This window comes from Mustela nivalis, assembly GCF_964662115.1.
Source record: "Mustela nivalis genome assembly, chromosome: 3".
Classification (NCBI taxonomy): Eukaryota; Metazoa; Chordata; class Mammalia; order Carnivora; family Mustelidae; genus Mustela; species Mustela nivalis.
In genome coordinates, this window is record NC_139022.1 from 169662215 (window position 1) to 169677903 (window position 15689).

Here is a 15689-nt window from a genome sequence, read left to right on the forward strand (position 1 = left end):
TCCATCGGAATATTTTTCTGGTCTCCATCCCCCCATTGGTGAGTATGAAGTGATGCAATACAACTCCAGTCACCTTAGCAAATAATCGTTTTTATTTTTTCACGTGGTAAAACATACATAATATTAACTTTACCACCTTAACCATCTTTAAGTGTACAATTCAGTAGTGTTAAGTGTATTTACAATGTGCGACACTTGAGTGGCTCAGTCGGGTTAAGCCTCTGCCTTCGGCTCAGGTCATGATCCCAGGATCCTGGGATGGAGCCCAGCATCAGGCTCCTTACTCGGCAGGAGCCTGCTTCTCCCTCTCCCTGCCATTCCCCCTACTTGTGCATTCTCTGTCTCTCTGACAATAAATAAAATCTTTAAAAAAAGGTGTATTCACGATGCTATGAAACTAATCTCCATAACTTTTTCCTTTTGCAAAACTCTAAACCCATTAAACAGCGATTGCTCTCTTATTCTTACCCTCAGTCCCAGATACCCCCCTGCTTTACTTCTTGTTTTTATGTTTTTTACTGCTTTGTATTTTCCATGAGATACCTCACATAAGGGGGATCATACAGCATTTGTCTTTTTTTGACTGGCTTATTTGCTTAGCATGAGCCTCAAGGTTCATTTATGGTATTGGGGGTGACAGAGTTCCTTTTTATGACTGAATAACATTCCACTGTATGGCTATACCACATTTTTTCTTCCATTCATCCATCTGTGGGCATTCGAGTTGCTTCCACCGCTAGGCTACAGTGACTGCTACTGCTATGAACATGGGTGTACAAATATCTCTTTGAGCTCCTGCTTTCGATTACTTGGGTATATACCTAGAAGTGGGATTTCTGGATCATATGGTAGTTCTATTTTCAAATTTTTTGAGCAACTGCCATACTGTTTTCTATAGTGGTTGGTAATATATGATACCAGGGTGACCCAGTTGATTGAGGGTCTGACTCTTGATTTCAGCTCTGGTCATGATCTCAGGGTCATGGGATCAAGCCTTGCATCTAGCTTTGTGCTCAGCTTGGAGTCAGCTGGAGATTCTCTCTCTTCCTCTCCCTCTGACCCTCTCCCCGCTCATACTAGCTCAATAAATCAATCAATCAATAAATAAATAAATAAAGTTTATAGTGGTTGGATAATTGGGTTTTAATTATTCACTTTACATGTGATGAAATTTGGTGTTATTGAGCTTTTATAAATATATATTAAGGGAATAACCCAGCTGGGGGCTTGGCTTTCTGACTTGTCCTTATTTCCCAGTTTATGTAATCCTAGAATGTAGCTACTTTTCTTCTTCCTGAATACCTTTGTCTTTTCCCCATCATATATAAATATATATTCTCCTGGTTCAGAATTTTAGCTTTAGATACACGAGGAAATTTTTCTATGGATGACTGATTAAGAAGAGGCTCAGGGGGACGCGGATACTTCAAGAGGAAATTTATTCCTTTCTCCCTGTCAAGATAAATTTATTAGTTCTGGCCTAAGAGCTTAAATTAATGGTCATATATGAGAGGACTCTTTTGGATAGTCTCAATTTGCTCCAAATATGTATTGATAAAAATTTATTGCTCCACCAGCTGTACAGTTTTTTCCTAAAGGAAAATTACAGTTTGTTCATTATTGTGAATAGGCCTTTTGTCAAATGTATAGTTTTCACGCATAAGTTAATGTTGAAAATAAGCCCTGTGTACCTCATGTGCTTCAGGTACATTATGATTTTGGTCTGCGGAACATTCTGTCAGTTCTGCGAACACTGGGAGCAGCCAAAAGAGCCAACCCCACAGATACGGAATCAACGATCGTCATGCGCGTTCTACGAGACATGAATCTTTCTAAACTGGTAAGATTCACAGATGGAAATGTTCCACCCACTTTAATATCAGCTAACTAAGCACAAATGAGATTTAGAAATATTTATTTAAAATACTCATTTAAAATGCTTAATTATCAGCTAAAAGCGCTGGAGAGCATAGCTTTAAATTAGACTTTTTCGGAAGTTATTTTTGCAGTAACTCGTATCTAGTATAACATACGCCTATTTCCATAGAATTGAAATGGATTTTTAAAAATCCACATGTTAAGTTTCCAAATACCTTGAAATACTTTTGGATTTTAGAGCTAAAATCTCACCTTCTTTAAAGTCTGTAGAGCCCAGCAGGAAATTATATGTAAATTTAACAAGTGTGTAATAATTTCACACTCTTTCATTTCACAGTAGAGACTGAAAATCCTTTGTTCAATATCAGCAAATCTATGCACAGGTGACAGAATGATATATTTTTATTTCAAAATAAAAGTGTGAGGCAAATTCCAATTCATGAATTTGTTACTGTCTCTTATTTAAATTACTTTTTAAAATTCAAATTAGAAACTTGTAGGTTATATAGTAACTCTCCAAACTGGTTATTTCATGGGGAGGTTGTTCTGTAGGCAAATTTTCCCTTTATCTACTTCCTTCCTTTTCCTCTTCTTCCTCCCTTTTCTCTCCCCCCTTTCTATAAATAACTAACTTACGGGTAGCATGAGAAAATATTTCTCAACTTCAACGAAGATGGTATTTTATTTATTAATAGTTTTGATAAAATAATTTGGTATGTTCAGCATTTTCAGTTTATCTGTACATTGTGCAAAAATAGTTGGTCCAGTTTCCAGTTTCTGTTTCTTTTCTCTTTTAGATTGATGAGGACGAACCCTTATTTTTGAGTTTGATTGAAGATCTCTTCCCAAATATTCTTCTGGACAAAGCAGGTTACCCTGAACTGGAAATGGCGATTAGTAGACAGGTAATACATTTCTCAGGGCACCCAGGGCTATGTCCCTCCTGTTGGAATTTCCTGGGCGTCAGGTGGCGCTGATAGATTCCAGCTCTGTGGGTTCCAAGAACAGCGCCCAGGGCTGTGGCCAGTGTTTCAGGACAGGCTTTTCCTCACCACTGACAGAGCTCCTACAGCCAGGGAGTCCCCCACCATCCCACAGCCACATGTTTAGCTGGCCATGTGCCCAGGGTCCCATTATTGATGGAAGCTGTTCCACACCAGATTCCGAAAGAAATATGACAAGGGAGCAGGAGGAGTGGGGCTCAGCTGGCTGCCTTGCCTGGCCCAGCTTGGCTTTTTCTGTGGCCCTGGTGTTTCCACATGGCCTTGACCTCTGACTCCTGCCCCTGAGAGTCATACACAATGATCTCATGAGGCTCCTCACCTGTCATTCTTTTCTCCCAGGCCCAGCATCACTTGCAATTTCTTCCTGGGGCCCTGGGGGGGTCTACCACGTTATACGTATCATTACGGGTCCAGATTTCCCATGACACTTGATAGAGCTTTGCTTTCTTATAGTTTTCCTAGGAGTGAAAATGAACCATGTAAACCTTATGCTTCTGTATCTTTTCCTACAAGGAAGAGTTTGGGGGGAAAAAAGTTTTATAGAAGTGGAGATTAGCTCATATTTATAAAATATATTTGAATTCTTTGAAAATATTTGTTAACAAAAATCAAATCTAATGGATTTAGAATCCATTCTCATGGAATTTAGAATTTAGAATTTTAGAATCCAATCTAATGGAATTTGATGGATATTTTCCTTTTAAAAATAAGTATATAAAAATTTTCATCTCCAGAGCCCGTGGGTGGCCCAGTTAAGCGTCTGACTCTTGATTTTGGCTCAGGTCGTGATCTTAGGGTCCTGAGGTAGAGCCCTGCGTGGGCCTGTGTTCAGGAGGAGTCTGCTTGAGGTTCTGTCTTTCCCTTCACCCTCTGCTCACCCCCTAAAATAAAGAAATAAAATCTTTAAAAAAATCTTAATCTCCTGATCAGGTAAGAGTGATGATTCATTTTGCAAATGGTTTCTTCATCATATGGCTGAATTAATTGTAGCATTGTCTTAAAAACTTAGTATAAGTCACGTATAGGGTGACTAACAGCATAATTTGTAGCATATGAAAATTTGAAAAGCATAGATGTATAGCATAAAATGATACATGATTATTATCCAACAATTATTTAAGTAAAAATAAAAGCATCGTTCATAGTGTGTTTAAGCATAGCACGATAGAGCTGAGTTTCCTGGGCTCACATCCCCACTCTATAAGTAATAATCTTGGGGAAATTGCTAGGTCCCTCTGTGCCTCAGTTTCCTTCTCTGTAAAAGAAAGATATCGATAGGACTAATCTTATAGTGTTGTTATGAATATAGAACTTAGAATAGTGTTTGGCATGTTAACTTTCACGCATGTGTTGTACAGATTAAAACTACCCAGTAGATTTATAGACAGTTGGAATTTTCTATGGAATATCAGTCAACTTGGTATGCTACAAAGTTTTTCAGTTACTAAATATCACATTTTAAATTAAAGATTCAAAATGCATATTGACATTTGAGTCTTTATTCTTAAGTTGTTCCTAGGCATATATTCAAGGATATATTAATATAAATGTATTCAATTGTTGAAGGCAAATGCAGATGTTTCTTATTGGCTTGGGATAACATTTTGAGTGTTCAATTTGCTCTTTGTCTTTGTATATATATATATATATTTATGCAATATATATGAAAATTTTCTATTTTAAATTAACTCCATGCCACACTTTGGGGTCGAACTGACAAGCCTGAGATCAGGCATTACACTGACTGAGCCTTCCAGGGACCCCAGCAATATATCTTTTTTTGTGGAAAATCCATAACATAAAATTTACCATTTAGCCATTTTTAAATGTATTTTTCAGTGGCATTAAGTACATTCACATTATTGTGCAAAACATCATCACCATCCATCTTCAGAACTTCTCTCACCCTCCCAAACTGAGACTCCATGCCCATTAAACAATAACCCCCATTCCTCTCCCCACCCCCACTCAGTGTCTGTGCTTATCTTGAGCACAATGGTAAGTCCCAGTTGCTGTTGATATGGCCCAATATGGGGCTTTTATGTTTTCAGGTTGAAGAAGCTGGTTTAATCAACCATCCTCCTTGGAAACTCAAAGTCATCCAGCTGTTTGAGACGCAGAGAGTGCGGCATGGGATGATGGCCCTGGGGCCCAGTGGAGCAGGAAAGACCACCTGCATCCACACCTTGATGAAAGCCATGGCCGGTAAGGGGGTGGCCACGCCCCATTGCCCTGGGCGACACATTTAAATAGTTGTGACCCATTTGAATATTCCAAGCGGTACACAAAAGTCAGACACATTAATATATTTGTATAGGAGAGAATGCTGCTTTACTGATTATTGGGTACATTTTAGAGATAACATAATAATGAACTAGAAGGGAAAAAGCTTTTTCAGCTTTATTGAGATGTAATTGACATATAATATCATGTTTAGTGTGTACAGTGTATTGACTTGGAACATTTGTATGATGCAAATGAATACCACCGTGAGGTTTGACCCCCATCTTATTACATAGGACCATTTCTTTTTTGTGGTGAGAACATTTAAGATTTACTCTTCTAGCAACATTCAAGTATATGATACAGTATAATTAGCTCCAATCACTCTACCACAGTAGGCTATAATGTGCATTGGACCCCCATACCTATTGATCCTTTAGCTGGAAGTTTGTACCCACTGCCCAATATCTCCCATTTCCCTACACCTCAGATAGTGGTAACCACCATTCTACAATTTGATTTTTTTAGATTCCATATATAAGTGATACCACAAAGTATTTGTCTTTCCCTGTCTGACTTAATTCATTTAGCATGATGTTCTCAAGGTCCATCCATGTTCATTGCAAGTGACAGGATGTCCTTCTAGCTCATGATTGAGTAATAAATAAATAAATATACATATATAAAAATAAATATACGTATATATATATATGTACATACACACACACCACATGTTTTTAAATCCATTCATCTATTAATGGACATTTAAATTGTTTCCATATCTTGGCTTCTGGGAATAATGTTGTGTGAAAAAATTCCTGAACAGTGACTTTACATATTGCGTTGTATGTTTTACTCATGTCATTTAATTTTCACAATGATCTTGAGATGTGGCTATTACCATCCCATTTTGTACAAAAATTCAAGGCTCAAATTCAGAAATGCTCCGTGTTGCAAAGACGGTAAGTGGTAGGATTCGGAATTAATGTCAGGGTCCACTAATGAAAAGCCTAGACTTTTTCCATTATAATTTGCCACACTTTCCAGTACGACTTAATATAACCTCCCAGTACACAAAAAAAAACACGGCAATTTCAATTCCTAAAATCATCCTAATCACAAACTAATTTCCTACCTAGAATCAGATGTTTTTGTGGTGAAGTTAAATGAAGGCATTTAATTTCCAGATCTCCCTAAGCCTTAGATAGCAAAGTTCCTACCCAGCGCTAGGTCATCTAAAGATAACAGGCATTGCCACATTTGTGATTATTCTTCTCTTTCCTGATTGGACATTGATATCTCTCATACTGAAAGTACTGTGTCGGCAGCTCTTGGCCATGGCAGATTTGGGTTCCAAAATGGCACAGAACTCTGGCCGTTGGAATGCGCAGACATGGTCCCACAGGGAAAAGGTGCCTGGCTGGGTTTCCAGGAAGCCCATACAGCCGCAGTGCACCAATCTTGAGTTGGTGGTTGTGGAGACTGTTCTGTATTGCTCTAGGTTCCTGCACACGTTGGACGTAGTCTAGGTATCCTCAGCGATGGGGCCCAGTGAATTCTGTACATCAATACTCCACCAGGGAGTCTCCACACTGAGAAAGAACTGTGCTTCCTGCTATCACTCACCTTGCCTAAACTGAGAACTCACACCTGCAAGACTTATCATGTGCTTTTCACGTGCTGTTAAGATTGTGTCTGGGGATTTTTATAGTGCTTTGAAATGATGTGTTCTCTCAAATTATGCCTAATAATACTTTCTTGTTGGTATGTTGCTGCCTTCTGTTTACAATAAAGTACAAATGCACCTGGTAAAATGGCTTGAACAAAGGAGTTCTAAATATTAAACAACAGTGATACATTATGTATAATACGTCTAAATTATGTAACCCATATTGTATCACTGGTTTTGGAGAAGTTCTTTGCAAAGATGAATTAATCATTAGCTGTTGATTAACCTATTCTTGGTTTTAAATGTAGAGAAAATAGTCATTATTTTAAGCAATGCATTGTTTCTTGCTGAAACCATTCATTATCCCAAAGATCAAGAAGGTAATTGGGTTGAACTTATACTAGACCCACTTATATTTGTTTCCTGATTCATCAAATTTCTCTAATGTTTGAGGTCCTGCTAGTTTCAGTAGCAGAAATGGGAAAGCAGGCATGAAAACAAAAGGCTGTGTCTTCAAGGAACTTACAGCTTAGTGGAGTAACACAGATAGTTATTAGTCAACACAGAATTGCTATGAAGAGGTTTGGACAATTATGTTGTGAGCAGAGGCAAAGGAGATCAGAAGCTTTTCTAAGGAATTATGGGAAAGCTTACAGAGCAAGTGCTAGGTTGAGTAGCATTTGGATAAAAGGCCTTCTTAGCAGAATGAAGAGCCCATGCATGTAGGGGGAACTGGAGAGAGCATGGCATACCCAGAAATTGCTTTGGTATGGATAAATGTAATTTGTGTGTGGGTGGGAGTAGGGGAGGTGTAACAGAAGCTACTGGAACCCAGTGCCTCATCCCTTTGGCCTTCCCCTGATACAGATGTGGCTGTTGGACAGCTTCTCCCACAAATGCCAGTGGTGTCCCCTCTACCCACAGTTTGGTAACAGTGGACATTGTGCTATGACCATTGGGGAATATATGGCCCCTCTTTTCACTCCATCTCTGTCTGTGGGGTGAATGCCCAGTAGTGCAATTGCTGGGTCATAGGGAAGCTCTATTTTTAATTTTTGAGGAGCCTCCACATTGTTTTCCAGAGTGACTGCCCCAGTTTGCATTCCCATCAACAGTGTAAGAGGGTTCCCCTTTCTCCACAGCCTCTCCAACATTTGTTGTTTCTTGCTTTGTCAACTTTTTGCCATTCTAACTGGTGTAAAGTGGTATCTCAATGTGGTTTTGATTTGAATCTCCCTGATGGCTAATGATGATGAACATTTTTTCATGTGTCTGTCAGCCATTTGTATGTCTTCTTTGGAGAAGTGTCTCTTCATGTTTTCTGCCCATTTTTGATGTGAGTATCTGTTTTGTGTGTGTTGAGTTTGAGAAGTTCTTTATAGATCTTGGATATCAGCCCTTTGTCTGTAGAGTCATTTGCAAATATCTTCTCCCGTTTCTTGGGTTGCCTCTTTGTTTTGTTGACTATTTGCTTTGCTGTGCAGAAGCTTTTTTTCTTGATGAAGTCCCAAAAATTCATTTTCGTTTTGTTTCTCTTGCCTTTGGAGACATGTCTTGAAAGAAGTTGCTGTGGCCAATGTCGAATAGGTTATTGCCTATGTTCTCCTTTAGGATTTTGATGGATTCCTGTTCACATTGAGGTCTTTCATCTGTTTTGAGTTTATCTTTGTATATGGTGTAAGAGAATGGTCGAGTTTCATTCTTCTGTATATAGCTGTCTAGTTTTCTCAGGACCGCTTATGGAACAGACTGTCTTATTTCCATTGGATATTTTAAATTAAAATGATGCAATTCTACCTACTACCATAATGAAATAATTTTTGACAGTTTTTCTTATATGGGCAACAGACCAAATCCAGTTTTTACCTATGACACTGTCATACTGTTTGAGAGTTTGCTGGCCTTTTATAAAGTGTAATTAGCTTAAAAAACAGTTTTGCCTGTCTTATGGATATCATTTATTGAAAAAGCTGAATTGTGACTCAGTTTAACTTCAACATTATAAAGTATTGCAGATAATTACTCTGAGTCTTTTTGTGATTTCAAAAAGGAGAACGAGGGGTGCCTGGGTGGCTCAGTGGGTTAAAGCCTCTGCCTTCAGCTCAGGTCTTGGTCTCAGAGTTGTGGGATCCAGCCCTGCATCGAATTCTCTGCTCAGCAGGGAACCTGCTTCCTATTCTCTCTCTGCCTCTCTATATACTTGTGATCTCTGTAAAATAAATAAATAAAATCTTAAAAAAAAAAAAAAAAAGGAGAACTAAAGTGGTGCCTGGGTGGCTCAATTGGTTTAACATGTGCCATCAGCGAAAGTCATGATCCCAGGGTCCTGGGATCAAGTCCCAAATCCAGCTCAGCTCCTTGCTCATCAGGGAGCCTGCTTCTTTCTCTCCCTCTGCCTTTCCCCTGCTTGTGTACTTTCTCTCCCTCTCTGTCAAATAAATAAATAGAAATCTTAAAAAAAAAAAAGGAGAACTATGGTTTAATTTTCTAAATATTTAATTTTCTAAATATTTAAATATTTTTTATTTCTTATTTATTTTTTTTTTTTAAAGATTTTATTTGTTTGACAGAGAGAGAGAGAGATCACAAACAGGCAGAGAAGCAGGCAGAGAGAGAGGGAAGCAGGCTCCCCACTGAGCAGAGAGCCTGATGTGGGGCTTGATCCCAGGACCTTGAGACCGTGATCTGAGCCGAAAGCAGAGGCTTAGCCCACTGAGATACCCAGGCGCCCTGGTTTTAATATTTTTTAAGGATTTATTTGTTTATGTAAGAGAGGGAGAGCGAGGACAAGAGAGTGAGAGAGCAGGGAGGGAGCAGGAGGTGGGGATGGAGCAGAGGGAGAGAAGCAGGCTCCCCACTGAGTGGGTAACCCCTCAGAGCTCATGTGGAACTTGATCTCCTGACCCTGACATCATGATCTGAGCTGAAATCAAGAGCTGAATGCTTAACTGGTTGAGCCACCCAGGTGCCCCAGTTTTAAAGGGTTTTTAACACCTTTTTCACAGTGCATGGGTATGTATGCTTGCCTGTGTTCACCAATCTTTCATGTGATATGTAATATTTTAGCATCCATTTTTATGATTTTGTACTTTAAACCTTATTCTTCACCTTTCTGCTTATTAACCACAGTCTCTTATGTACAGTGGGTGCATTCAGAGTAGTTTTAGGGTTTGGAGGATCAAAGACATTTTTCTGAGGTCAGTCACAAAGAAGAAGTCCTCGATTCTTGCAGGATTAGTTTAATGGACTTTTCCTAAATGAACAAGAACACATCTCAGCAAATCGAAGGCAGTAATGGAGAGAATGAGGCATCTACTGGGTGACATTTCCGGGACTAGACTTAATCTGGTATACCATAAATCAGAAGATTTCTGAGCTGTGAAATTTGAAAGATTTCCAGGTCATATTAATTTGTTCATTAGTGCCAACGTGGTATCTTTCTCCCCTTATGTTTCCTGTAATTTTCTTCTACATAAGGATAAAAACAAAAGTAGACTAGTCCATAAAATATGACAGTGTTAATTATGATAACTTGGAATGCAGTAAGACATATATTCTCTGTGTAATTTTGCCTTTTCGTATTTTGAACACCCGCTGATGGTACATTGCAAATTAGTTCAATGTTACCTAAGGATGGTTCACTCTACATGTGAGTCATTTAAAATCTGGATTTACTTGGTACAGATTGTGGAAAGCCACACCGGGAACTGAGGATGAATCCTAAAGCGATTACGGCCCCACAGATGTTTGGTCGGCTTGACGTGGCCACGAACGACTGGACTGATGGGATATTTTCAACCCTTTGGAGGAAAACACTGAGGGCTAAGAAAGGTAGAAGATGAAGTATTATTTTTGACATGTCCTTCTAAATAAAATCCTTGGTCCCTATTTAGAATTAGTAGAACATGTTCTCCATATAATATCTGAGCCAAGACTAAGAAGTCCTAAATCAGTGTATTTGATTAGGGTATTTTAAATCCCTCTCACTCACCTTTTATCTTTGTTGTTGTTACAAGGGGCATTATTTTCCTTTTGAATAAATATTTCCGTTTCCCTGTGGTATCTTAGAATAAAAGAGAAAGAAAAAGCTGTTAAGGAAAATTGATGGTGTTGAATAAAGTGATTTTACTATAACTATTTCACTGAATCATTTAAAAATGTTACTTTTATTTAAGCCTAGGCTATTTTTAGAAGACTGATTCTCCTATAAAATCACAGGAGGAAAGGGTCTTCTTTGGGAAGACGATTACATATACCAAAAATGAAGTTTATATTGAACCAAGAAATTATTCTGTTTAGGTATACCCTGGTGTTTGGTTGTCCTGTGAACCAACTGGTTAAAGGCTATTGGTTCACTCTGAATTTTTGCTTACTTGTGGAGTCTGGAAATGGAGCCCATTGTTCCTAGAATATAAGCTCAGATGGAAGAGGTGACATTAACTCTGCTCTCATCACGCTTTCTCACTCCCGAATAAGGAGGAGAAAGGCGTAGTGAATGCACTTGAAGAGAGAAATAAGGATCTAGGAGAAGGACAAGATACTGGAGCTATTTCTTCAGGAACACTTTCTACTGATAAATGTTTAATGTGATGACATCCAAGTTCTCAGGGAATGGAGCTCATCAACCTAAAATCTGTTGTAGAAGAGACATGAAAACTTGGGATTTCAAAAGTGTGTTCATATTTGGAATTATTGCTTTACTGGAAATCAAATTTTGTTTCTGACCTTGTTTCAATAGTCCCGTGTAAACAAGATCCAGTGCCCGGTGCTCCCAAGAATGGGAGCTCAGAGAGGTGGTTTTTTCCCTCCTTAAAGAGGGCAACATGCTTTTTCTAAATTCAGGTCCAATGAGCATAAAGAAGATTTTCAGAGCAGTTGATTTGGCATTGAATATATTATAGGTTTTACACAGTAAATAAAAACTAGAGTTGCAAACTTGATCATGGTGTCAATAAAGAGAAATTAGAGACTAGGTGAGTAAGAGGAACTATTAAACCAAATTCCTCAATTTATCATGGCCTTGTCATTGACCATTCTGCTGAAGCTTGTCACTTTCTTTATTTCCAAATATCTCCATACATGACTCCCATTAGGTTTTGTCCCCAGTGGTCCTCCAAAATGACTCTTTCAAGGCCACTCAGATATAAATGGTCAGTTCTCAGGCTAGTCTGGCTCCCATAGTACCTAGCACGGTTGATTACTTCCCTTCTTGAAACTCTTCCCTTGCTTGGATTCAGGGAAACTTTACCTGTTGGCTCTCCTTCTACTTCTGCCTCATGAGGGGTCTGACAGGGAGAGAAACCAGCAAAGGAGACACTACCAGAAGTCTGAACATCGAAGTGGCTCTGTCCTCAGACCTCCTGTTTCTGTCTACTTTTACTATCTAGAAAAAACCATACCCAGTCTATGGTTTTAAATGTTATCTCTAAGCTGGTGGCTTCTACATGTTCATCTTCAACCCTGACCTCTCCCTTGGACCTCTAGCTCAATGACACTATGGGATGTCTGTGGGACGTCTCCAATGTAAAACATGCAAGCAAGAGTTGATTCTGTGGTTCTGCCAGTCCTTCTGACTGTACTCACATTCTACTCCTTCATCTCTTCTTGCTTACTAGTTTCAACTTCTTGCTCTTCCTGGGACACCCTACGCTTGCACTTACTTTGAGACCATTGCACTTGCTATTCCTACTATCTGGAAGATTCTACCTCTAGATCTTTCCATCACTTCATTCTCCTGAAATATTTTATTGACTGCCTTATCTAAAGCAATGCCCCATCCTCTTGACCTTCTTAATTTTTCTTATCTTGCATATTTCTTTGCTTATTGGTTTGATTATCATCTCCATCCCTTAGAATGTAAGCTTTGTGAAAGCAAGACATTGTCTTATTTACCATGATATCCCCAGACTCTAGGACAGTGCTGATATATAGGAAGTGTTCAATGAATATTTGTTCAATGAACAAATGACTATTTGCTTTGATTATGTGCTTGAACAATTGGTATATAAAGAACTGGAAAAGTCCTATAGGATAAAATAAGATAATCATATCTATCAAAGTTTAATGACAATTACATTAAGTTATAGTCCTTATTCAAGTATAATAGCTATGGGTCTATATATATCTGTGTCTATATGCTTTCCCTCCCACCTTTGGTGGAATATTCTAGGCGAGCATATCTGGATAGTTCTTGATGGTCCAGTTGATGCCATTTGGATTGAAAATCTGAATTCTGTTTTGGATGATAACAAAACTCTAACCCTTGCGAATGGTGATCGGATTCCCATGGCTCCCAACTGCAAGATCATTTTTGAACCCCATAACATTGACAATGCTTCACCTGCTACTGTCTCAAGAAATGGAATGGTTTTCATGAGTTCATCTATCCTCGATTGGAGTCCTATTCTTGAGGTATGAGTGGAGTCTGTCTTTTGTGCACTGAGAGAGGAAAGCGGATCTTTAGCATTTGTGTAGAGCGCGTTTCTGTAGAGTGCATTCCTATAGAGTGCGTTCCTGTAGAGCACGTGCTAATTTTTCTGCAGACCTGTGGTGTTGTTGCATCCCATTGCTGTTGTTTTTGGCAGCTCCTTGTCTGCTCCAGGACCTTGGCACCCTGACTGTCCCTTACAGCTTCCTTTAGCATTCTGGTGTCTGCAGGGATCTTCTCATCTCTGTGGACCTATGATTTCCACGGTGGGTTGTGGAGTAATTGCCAGCCATCACTGAATCAATAATCCCGCCAAACTGTGAATAAGTAAAATTTGATTTGATCACTTTGGGACTTCATGACATTCTAAAAAATACTCAGTCACATAAAGTTTGGGAGCAATCATCTTAGAATATCAGCTTGAAGAAAACAATTTATTAAAATTCCATCTAAGGGAAAAATTACATACAAGCAACTTCTTTGAGATCTACTAGTCATTGATTTTAGGTTTGTTCTTGGAAATAATATTTTGGATAGTATCTCCAGTTCATGAAAAGGTATATTATTTTCTTATCACCAATACATTCTAGAGTATATTGATTATAATCAGATTATAGTTAAATGACTTGCACACTTAGATATTTTAAATGTTATAAGGCAAAATGCTTATTAGACAAGACAGATGTGAAATCTTTTTTGACATTGTTGGTGTAATTTATTATTTTATTTACATAATTTTTTTGGAGAAGATTTTGATTGAAAACTTACAAAATCATAATTTAATTAAGTAGATGTTTGCTTTATATTGTCATTGTTTTGTGCTTCTCTTTCTCTATGAATATATACTAGCTTTTAATAATATCTTCTCAAAATTTACAGAAACCTGGTTTGCAAAACGGTTTAGGTTTGGTAAAATGTGAAGATATGAGAAAAGAGGGGATTATAGAGAAAAATGATACTTATATATAATTGGATATGTCACTAAACATGCTTCTAAAGATTTCAGATTTCACAATCAAATTATCTGCCCATTAAGGAGAATACAGGGCAAGGGTTCTGACCCCTGGCTTTGCAAGAATAATCATCATCGACAGTTCTTTAAAATACAGCTGAAGGGATCATACCCCAGTTCTACCAAATTAGAATCTCAGGGTGGGGGAATGTGGTGGAGGGAGGTTCAGGAACTGGTTTGATTTTGCTTTTGTTTTTAAAAGCACCATAATAGGTCCAGATTTGGTAACTACAGCTACAGCAGCAAGCTCCAAGTAGAAAAGTATTTCTGTGATTTTCCCCAAATATTCACATTCACAAAGGCTTTTAAAGAATACTTTTATATGAGTAGCTAATGAATATTTAAGCTTTTCTATTTATGCAGGAAGCTTCTATTATGTTCTATGTTGAGACTGAATAAGGTTCCTACATTAAAGCTACATTTACTGGGGACGCCTGGGTGGCTCAGTGGGTTGGGCCTCTGCTTTCCGCTCAGGTCATGATCTCAGGGTCCTGGGGTCGAGCCCCAAGTCGGGCTCTCAGCTCAGCGGGGAGTCTGCTTCCCCCTCTCTGCCTGCCTCTCTGCCTACTTGTGATCTCTGTGTGTCAAATAAGTAAAATCTTAAAAAAAGAAAAAAAAAAAAAAGAAGCTACACTTACTGAAGTGGGTTTTTTTTTTTTTTTTAAAGTAGGCTCCATACCCAGCATGGAGCCTAACATAGGGCTTGACCTCACATCCCTGAGATCAAAACCTGAGCTGAGATCAACAGTCGGACACGCAACTGACTAAGCCACCCACGTGCCCCTTACCTAGTTTTTTATATGTATGTATGTATTTATTTATTTATTTTTTTGTGGCTCCAATTTTGAAAGTTTATTTTGCTTTTTTTTTTTTTTTATGAAGTGTTCAATGATTCATTATTTGCTTATAATACCCAGTGCTCACCTTAAATAACGCAGTTTCTTTTCACGAACGCTTAGCAAGAAGCAAGACTGACAAAGAATCAGACTGGAAATGTTGAGAGTGATCCAAGGCAGCTCCGAGGAAGTTATTAGAGGCAGATGGGTGGGAATCTTCTGCTCCTGGGAGCTAAGCTGATAACTTGACCCTGTGTTATGACATTGTTTTTGGTTCCATCAACTTAAAGTACTACTTTCTGTTTTTGTGGCTGTGGCACCCTGGTAAATTCATGAACTGATGAATAATTTGGAATCAACATTTTATTGCTTCTGTGTCTAAGGATGAGCCGATGTCTTGAGGCTGAAGGAACTTGCTTCAGCTTCAGAGAATATTTTGTGTCAGTGGTATTTTGTTAGAAATCACACACACCTTTCCTATAGTGGGTTCACTAAATGACTCATTTCTGCATTTTCTGGAGTATTCTTGGGTATTTTTCTACATTGGTTATTAAGTTAGAAGACATAAAAGGAAACAACTAACTTGATAAATCCTTCTCCCCATTTAAAACAATGTGGGTGTGGATTTCCTTTGTTTTTT

At 38.4% G+C, this 15689-nt stretch overlaps 1 protein-coding gene across 1 annotated transcript in view; it reads left to right on the forward strand.

The window, feature by feature from the left end:
• Positions 1-15689, forward strand: part of DNAH5 (dynein axonemal heavy chain 5) — a 215567-nt gene that overhangs the window by 94248 nt on the left and 105630 nt on the right. Inside the window, exons 39-43 of the mRNA XM_082725156.1 lie at positions 1706-1840; positions 2676-2783; positions 4934-5087; positions 10459-10605; positions 12944-13185. Of these exons, the coding sequence (XP_082581282.1) occupies positions 1706-1840; positions 2676-2783; positions 4934-5087; positions 10459-10605; positions 12944-13185 (786 nt within the window). The remainder of the gene's footprint in view (positions 1-1705; positions 1841-2675; positions 2784-4933; positions 5088-10458; positions 10606-12943; positions 13186-15689) is intronic.